At 42.5% G+C, this 18,978-nt stretch overlaps 1 protein-coding gene across 3 annotated transcripts in view; it reads right to left on the bottom strand.

The window, feature by feature from the left end:
• The window catches only part of FBXL13 (F-box and leucine rich repeat protein 13), a 227,738-nt gene that overhangs the window by 202,542 nt on the left and 6,218 nt on the right, over positions 1 to 18,978 (bottom strand). For all 3 annotated transcript variants that reach the window (XM_068276222.1, XM_068276221.1, XM_068276220.1), the window contains exons 2-5: positions 17,839 to 17,942; positions 16,210 to 16,303; positions 9,749 to 9,816; positions 1,706 to 1,860 (exon numbers count right to left, since the gene is read on the bottom strand). In XM_068276222.1, the coding sequence (XP_068132323.1) occupies positions 1,706 to 1,860; positions 9,749 to 9,816; positions 16,210 to 16,303; positions 17,839 to 17,918 (397 nt within the window). In that variant the 5' untranslated portion in view covers positions 17,919 to 17,942. The remainder of the gene's footprint in view (positions 1 to 1,705; positions 1,861 to 9,748; positions 9,817 to 16,209; positions 16,304 to 17,838; positions 17,943 to 18,978) is intronic.

An 18,978-nucleotide genomic window follows, 5' to 3' on the forward strand; every position in this document is an offset into this window, starting at 1 on the left:
GCTCAGCTACCCATTTTGCTTTAATTGGGTTGCGGGTAGCAGGTCAGCGGGTGCTGGTCAAGTGCGGGTACCAGATTCACCAGAAAGAGGGTTGTGGGTCGGGTGCGGGTAGCGGGGCTGTGGGTGCGAGTCTGAAAAATTAGACCCGCGCAGGCCTCTACATCAAGCTTCCTGAAATGTCATGAAAAATCATGCTAGAGCTTATTTTTGGGGAAGAACTTATTTTCAGTGAAAAACGTCCAGGAGTCAGCAGCTCACACAAGCCAAGGTAATGAGTGTGCACGCAATTGGGGCGGCCAAAACCCCAAGTATAAACAAAACAAGCGTGGAATTGCAGCACACAGCTCTTCTTTATTTGAGCAATCAAGATTGCTATTTGATTGCTCAAAGAATTGTAAATTCGGGTATAGACTAGTAAACAATGTCCAGGTCCCAGCCAAGCACCAATATAAATATATGGGGGTAATGCCTGGCATAGTAAACTCGGATATAATCAAACTTCTGTTATAGTACACCTGTTTTTAGCCCCGTGGTATTCTGTATCCAGCTATAGTGGAAAGTGTGCGGGTGCATGCGTCACATGCCATTCGGAGACCCATGAGCCGTGGTTAGTGGGTCGGGCTGGCAGTCACTTGTAGCCTGCTCGCGATCTGCACACTACTCTGGACCTGCATGGAGTAACTCAAAAGCACCAGGCAGTGAGACCTTAGCTTCTTGTGTAAGCTGCTGGCTGATTACTGAGGGAATTGTCTTTTAGCTTTAACTTGCTTGTGCATGGCTGCAGCACTACAGTATCATGTAGGCTACACAGAAATGTGGACAGTGGAGCACACCATCAGTACTACTGTACCTGCATTAACTGGTGCGGCCTATGCATCCTGTGCAAGCTTTTTCATGCATATTGAGCACTGTGCATGTTGATCTAGCTTAGACACTGTCTGTTCTTGCTTGTTGAAGCATTGGAAAGAAAAAATGGCTCCCAATTATTGACTGAATTAAGATACAGTACTACAGTATACTTTATGTTCTTGAGTATGACAATTTCTAATATAGTAAACTACTTTGCCTGGTCCCTACACACACACATACATGCCACACACGATTAATTTCTCATGGCGAGATTATGCAGCATTATAGACAAGCTTCACAAACAGGGTGCATTATTGTGGTTAATAAATGTAGAAAACAAATGTAGAAAAGCAGTGCATTAAAACAAAACAAGTGTTACTTGCAATGCTCGCTAGTGAAACACATGGTGCAAATACTGTAAAGTCCCAAATACAAGACTACAACAACCTCTCCATCTGCTGACCAGTCTATTGTGCTTTAAAGCACCTGTGTAGTTAGCAGGTGGAAAACCAGGATCAATCCCATCCAGGAGCCAGCGGACAGAAATTCAGCACGACAGATATATATATATATATATATAGATATAGATATAGATATATATATATATATATATATATATATATATATACACACGCACACATCTATTATCTTCATAGCTCATAATATCTTTTCAAGCGGAAGCCACGTAAGGATGCGCACACTTTGCAGATTTAACAAAATACAGCTTCAATGACCTTAATGCAGGATGGAGACTGCCATGCGTTCTTGTTATGATCAGTCAGTTTACATAACATCACCACTCTGCAGTTATTGGACAAATTTCATCATAAAGCTTTAGGACACTAGAAAAACCTACCAATATGTTGCTGGCCGCGAAATTTCACCCATTTCTCCCATTTGTGTATGATACTTCTCAGCAAGGTGTTTGCATGGTGAGTCTCTGCGTTGTGCAGCTTGACCTGTGTGTTCAGCTTTCTGGTTTTCCTTGCCGCACAGTATTCTATCCATGCCCTGCACATGTTAGGAGAATGAATATTTCATTAGCCTTTCACCTAAGATTATAATACAAGTAATAATATCCATGAAACACAACACTGAACCATAGTAAACTAGTAGTGAATAAGGGGCATGCAAAGAAAAACTTTCACTTTGCAAGTTTATTTATCTAAATTGTACGAAATCCCATGTTTGATTAGTATTTTAAACAATATTTACCTTTTTTTTTTTTCATTTTTAGGCTTTTTACCAGCTAAAAAGGCTGTACGCAGGGCCGGATTTCTGGCAAGGCCGCATAGGCCATGGCCTAGGGCACCATAAGTTTAGGGGCGGCTCAGTGAGTGGCAGTAAAGCTGTTCTATGCAGCCATCCCTATCTACAAGGACAGCTTTAACCTTTTAACTCTCTGTCCTGTACTTGTGCTGTCCCTGCAAGATATGTAAGCTCTATCCTGCAGGTACACATCAGCCTAACTCTCATGGTGACATATTGGGTCCATCATTAACGATATGGCAAGCATACCATAAAAGTTCAAAACATAACATATAATCTATACGCATATTACTAAAAAGCTATTGTCTGTGACACCAATGATGAAAAGTAAGGAGAATTCTCGTTGGGGCAAACAGAGCTAACAACCATACAGGCGATATAGTTGGCCTTGGACGGTAAAAAGTACAAATCCGGCCCTGGCTGTACGTAGGTACAAAATTACAAAAACATATCCACTGGCTGGGATTATAAAATAAAAATAAACAGTTAATATAATTCACAAGTTAATTTAGTGTTTAAATCATAAGGGGCAGCTGTCAGATATGTCACTGCAGCACGAGCCTATGAACCCTGAGTGTAAACAGTACCTAAGATCAACATACAGCAAACATGAAGATGTCGAGCCGGGATAGGTGACGAACGCGACAAAACCCCTGCGCTGTTCTCGCAACGTGTATGTATAAATGTAAATGTGCCGTATGTATACATTTAGCCGCATACACACTGCCAGTGCATGGCGTCACACACGTGCCCATGCTGGCAGCATGTATGCGGCTAATAGAAGAGCAGCGGAAGACAGACGGCACAGAACAGGTCATTTATAAATGAACACTTACAACTCATTTACACATTACATACATACACAGCAGCAAGGCGGCGGGTTCGGCCGATTCCCGCAAGACTTCATGCTGAAATCGATGGGAATTGGCCAGCAGTTTAGTGAGAGAGCTTTGTCTCTTATGCTGGGAACACACGTTACACTTTTTCATTAGATAGATGCATTCGATTGATAAATTGCGTCATGTCCGATACTCCTCTCGATCGTTTTACCGCGCTATTTCTTATAGAAGTGAATGGAAAAAGATAAGAAAAATGAGCAGATGATAAGAGAATCGAGAATAGAATAGAGAGGAAAAACAATCGAGGAGAATCGAAAGGGAAAAATGTATCGTGTGTTCCCAGCATTAGTCGAATCTGCCCATCATCACTGGGCTACCTTTACAGTAGCCTTGCCCTGAACAATGCTATTCTGTGGTTATTATCAACTTTACATTATGCTAGGTACACACAATCGATTATTTCCAACATGTCGGATCTGATTTCCGATCGATTTTTTAACCAATTTTTCAAAGAAGTGAATGGAAAAAATGATCAGAAATCAGATCGGACTTGTTGGAAATAATCAATCTGATAGTAAATCTTTCCCGAAAATTGAATTGTGTGTAGCCATCATTACAAATCTCTGACTAGACACGGAAGCAGTAACTTGCAAAGGAACCTTTTAAGCAGACCACTTGTACCGGAAGAATCAGCACAACTCTGGCCAGAAGTGGCAGAACATCACTATAGCAGAATACAGCTTGCTGCAGAGACCTACTCCACACCTGGTTGGACTTCTGCTTATTACCGCACAGGTCTAAAGGCTCATACACACACAAAGATATCAGACCAATTTTACCCCCTTCCATGTAGTATGAGAGCCATACCTACAGTCTATTCTATGGAGCTGAACTCCCCATCAGACAGAAATCTTTGCAAGATGCTGCGCACAAAGATGCTGTAGACATTCAAAAGATCAGAATCTGCAAAAGATCTGTTCCTGCAAAAGATCCGTTCCTGCAAAATGCATTCATAGTCTATGATATCTGCAGATCATCATACACACTAACGGCGTAGCAATAAGTATAGCAACCATAGCGGCATAACAGTGGACCCCCCAGGCCCCCCCGGCCCCCCTCCTCTGATAAGGTGGCTGGTGAGGAGGGGGACTATGTGGCGGGCGGCGCATTAATACTCCCTGGCGGCCGGGACCCGATAGTTAATCCATAGTTCCGGCTTCCGGGCCCGGCCAGCCAGGGAGGAGTGACGCGTCGTGCATGCGACTGGCTGCAAACAGTGCCTACCCTGGCTTCGCGACAGTGCGAGTGCGACTGTCTGGACTGGAGGGGACCCGAGGAGGAGAGGAGCTGCCCTGTGTGCGTCACTCGAGAGGAGCGACCCGACCCGACCCCACGCAAGCTGCCTGTAAGTATGTGCGTGGCTGGTGCTGGGCACATATACCCCTAGCTACATATATACATATATATACCCCTGGCTAGTCTTTTGAAAATGAAAGATCACAGACCAATTTTACCCCCTTCCATGTAGTATGAGAGCCATACCTACACAGTCTATTCTATGGAGCTGAACTCCCCATCAGAGAAAAAAAAGACAGAAATCTTTGCAAGATGCTGCACACAAAGATGCGGTAGACATTCAAAAGATCAGTATCTGCAAAAGATCTGTTCCTGCAAAAGATCCGTTTCTGCAAAATGCATTCATAGTCTATGATATCTGCAGATCATCATACACACCAACGGCGTAGCAATAAGTATAGCAACCATAGCGGTTGCTATGGGGCCCCTACGCCACAGGGGGTCCCCACATCAGAAGAGGACATTTTTTTTCTTTTCTTTTTTTTTTTTTAATGCCTGTCCGGCCCCCCCCCCCCCAAATAATTTTCTAACAGTGGACCCCCCAGGCCCCCCCCGGCCCCCCTCCTCTGATAAGGTGGCTGGTGAGGAGGGGGACTATGTGGCGGGCGGTGCATTAATGCTCCCTGGCGGCCGGGACCCGATAGTTAATCCATAGTTCCGGCTTCCGGGCCCGGCCAGCCTGGGAGGAGTGAGGCGTGGTGCGTGCGACTGGCTGCAAACAGTGCCTACCCTGGCTTCGCGACAGTGCGAGTGCGACTGTCTGGACTGGAGGGGAGCCGAGGAGCTGCCCTGTGTGCGTCACTCGAGAGGAGCGACCCGACGCAAGCTGCCTGTAAGTATGTGCGTGGCTGGTGCTGGGCACATATACCCCTGGCTACATATACTGGGCACATATACCCCCTGGCTACATATACTGGGCACATATACCCCCTGGCTACATATACTGGGCACATATACCCCCTGGCTACATATACTGGGCACATATACCCCCTGGCTACATATACTGGGCACATATACCCCCTGGCTACATATACTGGGCACATATACCCCCTGGCTACATATAATGGGCACATATACTCCCTGGCTACATATACTGGGCACATATACCCCTGGCTACATATACTGGGCACATATACCCCTGGCTACATATACTGGGCACATATACCCCCTGGCTACATATACTGGGCATATATACCCCCTGACTACATATACTGGGCACATATACCCCTGGCTACATATACTGGGCATATATACCTCTGGCTACATATACAGGGCTCATATACCCCTGGCTACATATACAGGGCTCATATACCCCTGGCTACATATACAGGGCTCATATACCCCTGACTACATATACTGGGCACATATACCCCTGGCTACATATACTGGGCACATATACCCCTGGCTACATATACTGGGCACATATACCCCTGACTACATATACTGGGCACATATACCCCTGCCTACATATACTGGGGGCATACCTCTGGCTACATATACTGGGCACATATATCCCTGGCTACATATACTGGGGACACTGGTTGTTTGTCATTATGTGCATTTACTGGTGAAAAGCTGTCTCTTAATATGTGCATTTACTGGTGAAAAGCTGTCTCTTATTATGTGCATTTACTGGTGAAAAGCTGTCTCTTATTATGTGCATTTACTGGGAAACGCTGTCTCTCATTACGTGCATTTACTGGTGAAAGGCTGTCTGTCATTACGTGCATTTAGTGGGGAAACGCTGCCTCTCATTACATGCATTTACTGGGGAATTGCTGTCTGTCATTAGGTGCATTTACTTCATATTTTTTTTTAATGTAACTACATTAGCTAGTATAACTACATTAGTTAGCCCCACCCACATGACATCATGGCCACGCCCATTTTTTTATTTCCTCGAATATGTTGCGCCCTTCCCATTTTGACTGCCTCCTCATATGTGCCAGTCTAGAACCGGCCCTGTACCCCTGCCTACATATACTGGGGACATCTCTACCCCTGGCTACCTGTTCTGGGGACATCTCTACCCCTGGCTACCTGTTCTGGGGACATCTCTACCCCTGGCTACCTGTTCTGGGGACAGCTCTCCCCCTGGCTACCTGTTCTGGGGACATCTATACCCCTGGCCACCTATTCTGGGGTCACCTATAGACCTGCCCACTTATACTGTACTTAGAGGGGTGTGTCAATGTTGGGGTGGAGGTCCCTGGAGGAATGTTTGGGTGGGAGGTCCATGGGGATGGAAGGTCGTGGGGGGGGCATAAAAAATGTTTGCTATGGGGCCCAGTCATTTCTAGCTACGCCCCTGATACACACCTTGTTTAACAGACATTCATCTGCAGATCAGATCCACCAGGATGGATTTTCAGATCTGCAGATGATTGTCTGATCTGCAGATGAATGTCAGTTAAACAAGGTGTGTATGATGATCTGCAGATCTCATAGACTATGAATGCAATTTGCAGGAACGGATCTTTGGCAGGAACAGATCTTTTGCAGATACTGATCTTTTGTGTCTGTACAGCATCTGTGTGTGCAGCATCTTGCAAAGATTTTTTTCTGATGGGGAGTTCAGCTCCATAGAAAAGACTGTGTAGAGTATGGCTCTCATACTACATGGAAGGGGGTAAAATTGGTCTGTGATCTTTCATTTTCAAAAGACTATAGTCTGATGTGTGTATGTGGCCTTAGTGAATTGAAGCTATGTTTTCTGATAAATTACCAAACTATTACTGCATGTGTGAAAATCTTAGTGATTCCAGGAAAAAAGTCTAATGCTGGGAATACACGATGTGTTTTTTCAGCAGATAGATGGTTCAAAAATAACCAATGCGGTATTTTATTGACCTACGTTTTTGTAATGAACAGCTCTTAGTAAATTGAACACAATGTATAATGTTAACCCCTTTAGCCGCAGGGATGTGAACCTCAAGTTCGCGGCAGGTGCTGCTGCAGCCGCAGACACGTGAGGCTCACGTCCCTGCAGTTTGGGGGGCTGTGTGCGCAATCATGAGGGTGGAAGCCTGCCAACGCAATGGTCCCGAAGACAGGGGGATCGGTAGCAGGGGACAAAAGTCCCCTGAGCCAATCCGTTCTTGTTCCGGCGAGAATAATCACTGTTTTTTTTCAAAAACAGTGATCATTCTTAAAGGGGAACTGAAGTAAGAGGTATACAGAGGCTGCCATATTTATTTCCTATTAATCAATACCAGTTGCCTGGCAGCCCTGCTGGTCTATTTCTCTGCAGTATTATTTGAATAACACCAGAAACAAGCATGCAGCTAGTCTTGTCAGATCGGACTTTAAAGTCTGAAACGCCTGATCTGCTGCATGCTTGTTCAGGGGCTATGGCTAATAGTAATAGAGGCAGAGGATCAGCAGGGCTGCCAGGCAACTGGTATTGCTTAAAAGGAAATAAACATGGCAGCCTCCATATACCTCTATCTTCAGTTCCCCTTTAACTAGTGCCGCCTCCCGCTCCCTCATTTCCGCTGGAACTTTGTTCCCATTCATTCATCTCCCATCTAGGCCACCGTGATCGCAGGCATCAATGACTTGCCTGCGTCACTTCCGATGTAACACTGTAAAGCATTTATTCCTATTTACCATACTTATTGTACGCTTATAGGAAATAATTTGCAAGGACATTTTATGGCCAAATAGTAAAATTTCACCTACATACAATAGGGAATAATTTTTTTAATATGTATGTCAAGAGGGTATATTATTCAATTATGGGTCTGTGATTAGTGATGGATGTAAAGCTGAAAACATACACCTTTATATCCAAATAAAATATTGTCACCATACATTAGACTAGGGATAAAATTTAAATGTTGAAATAACCATAAAAAAATGGGCAAATAAAATGTGTAGCTTTCATCCACAGTTTTATGTTTTATTTTAAAACTAGAATGATCATAAACTGAAAAATAATGATTTTTTTTTCATTTTTTTTGTTATTATTCCCATTAAATTGCATTTAGAATAAAATAATTCTTAGCATAATGTACCACCCAAAGAAAGCCTAATTGGTGATGAAAAAACAAGATATAGATAATTTTGTTGTGATTAGTAGTGATAAAGTTATTGGGGAATGAAAGGGAGGAGTGCTGAAATGTGAACATTCGTCCATAACAGGGGTCAGGAACCTTTTTGGCTGAGAGAGCCATAAACGCCACACATTTTAAAATGTAATTCTGTGAGAGCCGTACAATATGTTTCAAACTGGGACAGTGCGCATGTGCAGCAGAGGGCTCACGTCTTTGTTGCCATAGTGATGTGTATACAGTTGATCCGCCGGGCAGTGGAAGTGTCAGACACGTCTTCAGCTTCTCTTGGGTTTCAGCAACATCAGCAATTTCCCAGAGAGCCAGACAGGAGAAATACCGACTAACAGCTGGTACAATTAGCTAGCTGACTTGGGGGTTGATTCACTTTGTAAGATGAGATCGCCACACTTTGATTGGCCCAATAGGCTGCCTGTCACTTGACACCAAAGTGCGGGGATCTCGTCCTAGAAAGTCACAGGACCTGATAGGGTCAAGAGTGGGACAGTTGGTGCAGCCGTTCGTTTTGGGGGGAGCGCGAGTAAGTTAGCAGTGCATGCTACAGCAGTAGTGTGCCTACTTTAAAAATTTTATTTGCGTTGCCACACTAAGCTGCGCTGCTTGAGCAGAGTAGCTTAGTGAATCAACCCATACTGATTTGTATGTGAGCCAGATGTAGCCATCAAAAGAGCCACATCTGGCTCCCGAGCCATAGGTTCCCTACCCCTGGTCCATAAGGTGAAAACATCCCGTGGGCTGAAGTAGTTAAAATAGCCACCACCACCAGCCATCTACACATAAATCTCAGAAGGCATAATTATCCTTAAGGTGTCCATACTTCTTTGGATCATGGGCAGATTTGACCAAGAGACAAATCTCTCTCTAATCAGATCTGATTAGAGAAAGATCTATCGGCTGCCCATACACTGCAGGCCGATTCCTGATCAATTTCATGCTTATGAAATGTCATAATAAACTTTCTAAAATAGGAAAATCGGAAGACAGGTAAACTTTACTCAGAGAATCTACAGATACATTTACTATGCAATTCCCATAAAGGAGGACTAGCAGCAGTAGAAACCCTTATTTTACTTTCCCTGCATAAAAATATGCAATGCAAGTGTTAAACGTACCAAGTTTTTCCATGAATGGGGTTTTACATAGATTTGTAAATAGCAGCCCTTTGTATAAAACGTTTAATTTCAATTGCCTGTTAATACCACAGTAAAATTGAATGCTCCATAAATCTAAAATGTTTCCATGGTGCTAAAGAAAAGCTTGACAGGTTTAGAGAACCTTGAGGCCCCCGCCAAATGACCTTTCTGTTAAAAATATTTTTACTTACACATGTATATCCACTTTGACAGGCAGTAAAATACTCACTCAAAGTATAACCTCTGCAACTTGTTGATGTAAAAGGAGTATGCTTTTTTAAATAGCTCTGGCGACACCTGAATGGAAAAAGAAAGCTGTATCAAAGGAATGTTAAGTAATCGGAAAGTCCCTTGGTTTACTTCCAGTATTGTGCTTACAGCAAAGCATAGCATCTTATGCGCTCTTCTCTGATTGCCTCACCTAAAACACTTTAAACACGATTTAGTATTGCCAAGGGCTGCAGTGTTAAAGGAACACTCCAGCGAAAAATGCAATCAGTTAAAACCTGACAGAACCGATAGGTTTTGGACTAGTCCATCTCCTCATGGGGGATTCTCATGGTTTTCTTTGTTTTCAAAACTATTTCCTAAATGGCAGTTGCTAAGTCTGGCTGGTATCCGACTATTTTGGCAGTTAAACTGCTGTTCAGGAAATGCTTTTAAAAAAATAAAGAAAGCCCTAAGAATCCCCCATGAGGAGACATATTAGTCAGAAACCTCTAGGTTCTTTTTGGCAGTTAGACTTAGTTACTGCCTTTTAGAAAATGCTTTTGAAAACAAAGAAAACCCTGAGAATCCCCTATTAGGGGATGGACTAGTCCAAAATCAGTCTGTTCGGTCAGATTTTAACTGCTTACTTTTTTCGCTCAAGTCCTTTAACCAAAGATCTCTGATCTCTGCGGTAGAACAGTCTTAAGGATTCCGTACAATTGCAGGAAGTTCCAGTGTTTTGTATATATTTTCCTTTCTTACGAAAAGATGAAAGGATACTATACAAACACTATCAAACACTGTATAATAATATAAAGGTTGAAAGGATAATATACAAACACTGGAACATCCTGCAATTGGACGGAATCATTAAGCATGTTCTACCACAGAAACCTAGCTTTATATACAAATGAGCACCTTATCTGATGTCGCAACTGGTCCCCAGCTTTATCGAGCCCCCTGAATACAAACAGGGAATCTTTTCGGACATCCTGGCTTCTATGCATGCAGAGATTGCAGGGGGTGTAGGGAAGCTCCTGGAAATAGGGGGCAGGTTTTTTCTTCCAATAGCACAGGTATCTCATACAACATTAAGAAATGTATAACATGCAATACTAGTGGAGTTGTTTATCTTTTATGTTGCCCCTGTGGCCTCCAGTACGTGGGGCCCACAACTTGGGCCCTACACAAACGTATTGGGGAACACGTTTACAATATAGGCAAAGGCCTGGCTACACATAATGTGTCCAAACATTTTGCGGAGGCCCACAACAAAAATCCTGTGAGCCTCACATTTATGGGTATTGAAAAGTATGTTAGAAAGTGGAGGGGACCGAATCTGCAAAAGACCATTTCACAATCTGAAGGGAGGTGGATTTATAATCTTAATACAGCGGTCCTGTTGGGATTGAATATAGAATCTGACCTTAATTGTTTTATTTCTGACTAGGAGGAGTATGTTTCTTTTGTATATTTTATAATTTATATTTTTTATTTTCTATTACATCCTCTTCTCATAATGTACCTTGCTCCGTTTGTTCCTCACCCCCTCTGGGCTTGGGTTGTGCCTAATTGGACCATTGTATTAGGGCCCGTTTCCACTAGGGCGGTTTCGACGGCGATTCTGCAGAGTTTCCCCGCACACGATTCGCACGGGGAAACTCTGCCATAGGGGATGATGGCGCCGTGGCGGAATCGCTTGCGAGAGCGATTCGCCCGGAACCCCCCGCAGAATTCGCCGCGGAGGCTGCGAATCCCATAGCCGTGCATAGCACGGCTCATGAGATTCGCCTGCGATCCCGCCCACCCGCTCAGTGTTTTTTTATTCATTTAAAAGTTGTGTTATGTCATATGAACTGTTTCACACTGGTGGGAAAGCTGGGTGTGGCTCTGCTCGTGTGAAGTAGTCCATAGCGCTTGCATTAATGCCATATGGAAGGATTATTGGAGTACATGTGTCTAGTTCCAAGAAAGTATTGAAAAATGTTTTGCTATGTGTATATGGATTGCTTCACACTACCGAGAGCGTTTGTTGCTCATGTGAAATAATCCATAGCTCTTGAACCAATGCCACATTATTTTATTGTACTGCATTGCTCCCCAATGGCAGAACTGTGTTTAATATCCTGGTGTCTTATGCACATGTATTTATTTTAAGAGATATATATATATATGTCTTTTGGGTTGCACTTGAGCAGTGTAGTACTGCATATCTAAAATATTTAAATTGCATCTATTTTGGGATATCCATATCAATTTCTATATGGACCTTTATTGTGGATTGGTTCACACTGATTTTGCATTGATGTACTGAGGAACCAACCATAGTCTATGTAGTGCCATCTAGTGTTAGAAATTGAGCATACATTTTAGTAGCAGTTTTATGCATTATATGTGATAGAAGCATTAGTAATAGGCTATTCTTATTGGACTTTGGATAGATATATTTATATAATTTGCGCTTCTTTCCTGTAATCTTCAGGTATTTTAATGTATCTTGTGTGTCATACTCTAGTATGCAATCACCGTCCAGTTGGATACTTATGCATTTTATTTTTTCCTGCATCTGGACTGTGGGCTATGCATGTAGATTAGATGATTTATGTTATTGGTCAGGTGAAGGGGGTTTTTTCATTTTGTATTTTGTTATATTGTACTGTTAGCATGAGGCCAACTGCGGGGTGTTGTGTGTAAACTTATGCAGTCGGCCTCATTGCTTTGCTCAGTGCGTTATGCCTCTAAAGGGCAGCTCCATTCATAACTCTCAACTCTCTCAGATTGGCTGAGGAGGAGCTATGCCTCCACCCAGCCTGGCCCACATATTGTCCTACTGCACACTGGCTCCATAGCCCTTGATAAGTCCTATTGGACGAAACGGCGTAGAGCGGAGCCAGTACACGCTGACGTCATTACACTTGTGGAATAGAGTGATTGTACTCTCCTGGGAAAGTTCACTGGCGGGACGCCGCGGCCGCAGTGTTTAAACTTACAGTGCCCCGGAGATCTAACATACTGTGCACTTTATCTTTTATGGATCCTTGGGGATGCTTGCTGGAATAAAACTTTTATCGGTGGAATCGTTCCTGGGTTATCCTTACTGGCTGGATGACAGCCCAAGTGCTAGATCCACCTGGTGTATGAGGTGGCAACTATCCGGTGAGCCCCTGTCTGATTGATTGCGGATTTGGATGTGATGGTCACTGTGAGCTGCTGAGCTTTTTACAGTTACAGTTTTACACTATGAGAGCTTTGTGTTTTCTTTTCAGATACTGATCACTGTGGAGTGCGCACTGGTACCTTTTATAGACAACTAGTTGACCTAAGCCCGTTTAAAAACGGGCTCTAGGTCTCTCCACGCCGCCACTGCCGCCAGTCATTGCGTGCGCGCACAGGCCCACCGCGCGCACAGACCCGCCGCACGCAAACACGTCTGCCCACTCGGCCCGCCCGCCCTGCGTCCTGTCCCAACGGCTGTCAGTACTTGACATGCGCAGTAGCGCAAAGCACTGACACAGGGACAGACGGAGGGACACTTGTATTTTATTATATAGGATGCAAATACATACATTGTTGATATGTGGTTTGAGGCATTTTCATATGATAAAATAACATCAGAAACAGTAAGAAGTCCCTGCCCTTGCAAGCTTACAATCTAGAGGGTAGTGGTTTGGAGACATTCTGTTATGATCGCTTCTGCAGCGTTTACTGCTGACTGCAGTGGTATTGCAAACCAAGCAGTTCTAATGTCATTACATGCATTTGCTTGCATAGTTTGGTTTGCACTTAAACTAGTTGCTGATTCCATCTGCAGTCGCTCTGAAGTTAATGACAGTTTAATATGCTTTTGTGTAAACAAACATTGTCTGCTGCAATGGAGGGGCAATCCCTTTCCTGCAGGCTGCATATCATTGTCTGCCTTTTCCTGCTATCAGCCTGTGATTAATTACCATTCACTTGTGTGGGAATCTGCAGGTCTGCTCCCATTGGATGACCTCAGTATAAAGAACTGCTTCCTGCAATGCCTCATGGGCTACCATAGTCTCAGATTCTGTCTGTTACTCTGCTTGTGCCCCACCTCGTTCCTAGTCTGTGTGGACTGCGCTGACTCCTGCAAAGGGGTCAGCAAGTCCTCCTAGTTCTGCTCTTGTTTCTAGAAGTTGTTACTTTGCTTGTCTTGTGTCATATATTGGTTCATCACCAATATATACGCATACTTGCACGTTTATTATTTTCCTTGTATTCGTGTTACGTTGATACATCAGTGTCGCTGATATATACGTACACGAACTGTTTATATCCTGTGTTCCGTTAGTCAGCGTTCCAGCACGCTGAGCTAGTTATCCTGTTCCTGGTCCTGTTTGTGGATTGCGTTCATCTCTGTGAAGAGATAGCGAATACTTCTGAGTCCTGTTCCCTGTATTACTCCAGTCTTAGTCAGAGTTCCTGCTTATGTCATATATCGGTTCATTGCCGATATATACATATGTTAGTCAGACGTTACAAATAGTTTCATTGATAGCTGTAATTGTAATACGCTAGGAAATCATACTTATTGTATATTTATCTGTGTTACGTTCATCTATCTTGATCCTGCTATTTTCTGACTATCCTGTCCTGTCTTGGTGAGGCACGCCATCGCTGCAAACGCATTGGCTACCTTATTCCAGTCTGTTTTATTGTGAACGCTTGCTGTCACTAAGTAGTGGCTAGTTAAGCAAGCGTTCATTCTGTCTACCTGTCCTGATCTCCTCAGTCCTGGTTTATGCGCTCAGCGCTACTTTGCGCTGAGACGTTATTACGAAAGTGTTGTTTGTGGCTATTCGGATCTGCACCGGCTCTGTGCACCACAATCTCCTATTGGAGTCAGTCCTCTCCTCCACTAAACTGGGGATATCCTGATTCCTTGTGCTGGTGTGTGTACCTCCTTCACGTCAGCTTATGTGTTGCATGCTGACTGTGGAGATTACACCTCCAAGCTTAACACATTCAGAAAGGAGACACAGGGGTTAGTGGATGAGGCAGTAAACAGGCTTATCTAAATAGGTGTGTTTTGAGAGAATGTTTGAAAGCTTCCAGGCTCAGAGCATGGTGGATAGGCTGTGGGAGAGCGTTCCAAAGAAGAGGTGAGGCTCGCGAGAAGTCCTGGATGCGGGAGTAAAAGTAGGTGACTAAGCTAGAGGACAATGTGGTCTCCTGGGAGGAGCAAAGGTTCCCGGTGGGATGGTATTTGGAGATTAGTAAGGAAATGTAAGGATGTGACAACTTATGTAGAGCTTTGTATGATAGGCTGAGGAGTTTAAACTGGATCCTTTGGGTAGCCAAAGGGGAGCTCATTATGCGATTCCTGGCAGCAACTGCAGTGATTACCAGCTAATAGCATTTTTCTTTGACAAAAATGTCAAGGAAAGTATTTATCAGATATCCACGCAAGCGCAAATAATTATTGTGTTTTTTTTATTTTTACTACTAAATAAGCATACACACCAGGTTGTCTGGCCAAGAGACAAGCGAGTGTGGTACTCTGAAATTTGGCCAATACTAACCCACATGGCATATAACATTACACCTTGCAAAGAATAAGTGGCAACACTTCCACCTTTTCTTAATTGGGAAGAAGGGGAAGGGAGGAGCACACAGGAACCAGCAAGCAAGAAAGTACACAGTACACACTCCTTACTAGCTACAGGAAGCAATAATATCAGAAAGTCATCTGACTGGTTGTCCGTTCTAAGTTTGCTGCAAATGCATTATAATATTGCTCTGTACAGAACTACATGAATAATGTAAATAATTAATTCAACGTAGAGAGACAGCACACCTTCGAATGTTCCTCTGTGCAACTGTCCCATCTGTCTGACATCTACAGACTAATTCTTCAGAAAAATTTTAGTCGGTGTACACCAATGATAGTTTTATTCACCTTGCCTCAGTTAATACAAAGCCATAGGGTCCAGTTAGGTACACAGTGATTATATCTTTTAGTGTTGTATCAATAGCTCAAACTGCCGTGGCTGTGACATTATTGCCTATAGTGCCCAATCACATCGCAGTGGGTATAGCCGCCAATGGACAGTTGCTGTTTCAGACGGTAATCCCGTCCTTTCTCAAGTGGTAAGTTCAACACTAACAGCTATAATTACGTTGTTCCTGACTGAACCCTATGGCTTTGTTTTCACTGTGGCAAGGTGAGTTAAACTATAACTTTAAAATCTCTGGTGCTGGTCGACTACGATTTTCCTGTGAATAATTAATTCACATGAAAGAACAGAATGCACATATGCAAATTATGGCTATTCTACAAAAAAAAACTGTTTATTAGCAGTTATGAACTAATAGTGGTAAATAAATTACAGATATGTGAAAGTATCCAGCCCCAATTTACAACTCAGAAGTAAAATGTAATTACATTTTACAAAAAAGCCCCCAAACCGTGTAAAATGGTTATAAAATATAGAAAACATATGTATAGATAGAAATTACCAGCTGATCTTCATCTTGTCCGAAGAGGTATTCTAGATAACTTCCTGTGACCGCCTTTACCCGTGGCTTTTGTGCTTCATCTATGTATGTGTCCCTATTGGAACACACTGGTGAATAGTTGGGTATAGCGTGCACACAAAACCTTAACAGCATTTCATGGTCTTATGTACGGTACTGGTTTTTTTTTCAAAAGAAATGAAATGACATAATAGTAAAAAAAAAAAAAAGAAACGCAATTACAGTATCATATCTAGGAATAATTTAACAGATGTTAAAATGTGAGCATTAACTACAATTGAAACAGAGCAGTATTACGTGAAGACTTTTTTGGCTGTTCCCATCGAAGCTTCGGTTTTGTAATTAATTTTTTGGTTACTACTGTATAGACTTTTCCCGCAATAACTAGATAATGACACCTGTCTAGCTTTCTGGAAAATATTTTTGTTTCATAAATATGTTTCACTTAAAGCCCCACTCCACGAACAAAAGGTTTTTCTAGATCTCTGTGGGGACTTACTGCATGTTTATCTCAAGTGTATAAACTCCTTGTCATATTTACCGTGATGGTCAGCAGTGTGGGATGCTGAGTGCATGTGCACCAGTCCCGACTTCAGTTTGTACCTGACACTTCAGTCTGATCTACAGTCACCTGCATGGAGATGGATATTAGTTGTTACAAACAGAGCTGCTCAAACCTTTCTGTGCTTTACCCTTAAGGCAGTAAAACAAACTCAAATCTATAGATCATTGAAGTCTATAGTGACATAACTGGGGTGGGCTATATGGCATACTGTAAGACTGCTACAGTCTTGTCAAGGGGTTTCTATGGGGTCTGCTGTAGTCAAAAAGATCAGCAGGTCTCCCTCCTGTCTGAGGTCTAATATATTCCGTCATTCCTAAATAGACTATACCAAAATACTAGGATTTAGCTGGGGTAGTAGAAATCAGCAGGTAGTAGAAATCTGACAGAACTGACAGGTTCTGGGCTAGTCCATCTCTGCATAGGGGAATTCTCAGCATGGACTGTATTCTTTATAAAGACACTCCTTGAAAAAGATTTATAAAAAGATGCTGGCCAGCGTCCGTGCTTGCTGCACACTTTTCTGGCAGTTGGGCGGATCAACTGCCATTCACTAAGTGCTTTTGAAAATAAAGAAAACCCTGAAAATCCCCCATGAGGAGATGGGCTAGTCCAAAACCTGACAGTTCTGTGAGATTTCTACTACTTACTGTAAGTGACAGCAACATAGGAGAAACGTAATTTATGGTTCATTTTACTGTGGTAGAAACATACTTCTTATCTTTATATGTTTACATATATTTTACATTTTAAGATTTTTGCGACAGTGGTCCTTTAAGAGTTGGGCAACCAAAATACAATAAATAAAACTGTTCTCTGACTTGCGGAGGAGCCTAAACACGTGCAGTAGTGTCCACATTTATCTCTTGTAATATTGTGTCTGGGGACTTCTGAATTAGCATGCCAGGAAAAGTAACAATCCCTGCTGTTCTTTATCATGCATGCTTACATCTGGACATCATACAGACATGTTTATTTCTCAAATGTATATGGTCCCTGAAAATGACAGCTGTTTATAGATTACATAAAAGCATTCACAACTACAATACCACAATAGAGCTTGATGGCCCTTTTCCATTATTTCCTTGATCCTCTCTGCCAAAAACTGGAGTGGGTTTTCTGGGCACATAATGCATAACCCGCAGAGTAGTGCCTGTAAACAAATATATTAAAGATAATCACATTCATAGTAAAATAGTCACAGGATAATTCTGTCCCTGAAGTGAAAACTCCTGAAGTGAAAACTCTAGATATTATAATACATAAAGAAATATTCATTTTGCATAACATAACCCCTGTAGTAGAGAATATGTGATTCAAATTTATACAGTAAATACCCAAACCTAGACAAAATGATGACAAGAATATCAACCAAGACCTTGCACAACATCCAATATGAAGAAATAATTTCTGAATAGACTTCAACAATGAATTGAATAATATACTGTAATCAGTATTCCAAACTTCCTCAGCTGTTGTTCTTAAAAGTCAATGGGCTCTATTCACAAAACTTCTCATAAATGACTTATTTATTACCTAAGTACCGGTAATTAAAATAACTGTTAAGAACACTTACAAACAAAATAATCACTCAAAGTAAGTTGTCCCTGATTAACTTAATTTCAGCATTACCTTTCTTACCTTAATTATATTATACTGTATTTTTGCTCTTTGGGAGCTTAACCTTTTAGGGACCGCCTATATGAGATCCTACGTCGCACTTGTGGCTGTTCTAGCCTGATGCGGCGTAGGATGTACGCCGCCCGCCGTTTCCACTCCCCACACGATCATGCGCACCCGAGAGGCGAGGTTAAGCTGTCATAGGACAGCTGACATCTCCCCTCAGTGATCAGAAGCCATCGCGTATGGCAGGTAAATCTAACAGAAAAATGTATGGTGTGTACCTTAGGTAAGTATGCATTTTTTGACCTGAAGTCTGCCTCGGGTTCACTTTAGAGCCCTTCTCAAAACAACTGCAGCCTGTCAGGTACAGCTGCAGCTATAGGTTTTATTTATCACCTGGCTTTATCTGTGTTATTTCTTGTTAATATATTTGTCATTTTATAATTGTACTTTTTTGTTACTTCTTATGAACTTATACAACAACAGGGGAGTGCCAGTTATGTAAAGAAAATTAAAAAACCAAGGTACTAAATCAGTGGTCCTCAAACTAAGGCCCGCGGGCCGAA

This window comes from Hyperolius riggenbachi, chromosome 3, assembly GCF_040937935.1.
Source record: "Hyperolius riggenbachi isolate aHypRig1 chromosome 3, aHypRig1.pri, whole genome shotgun sequence".
Lineage (NCBI taxonomy): Eukaryota > Metazoa > Chordata > Amphibia > Anura > Hyperoliidae > Hyperolius > Hyperolius riggenbachi.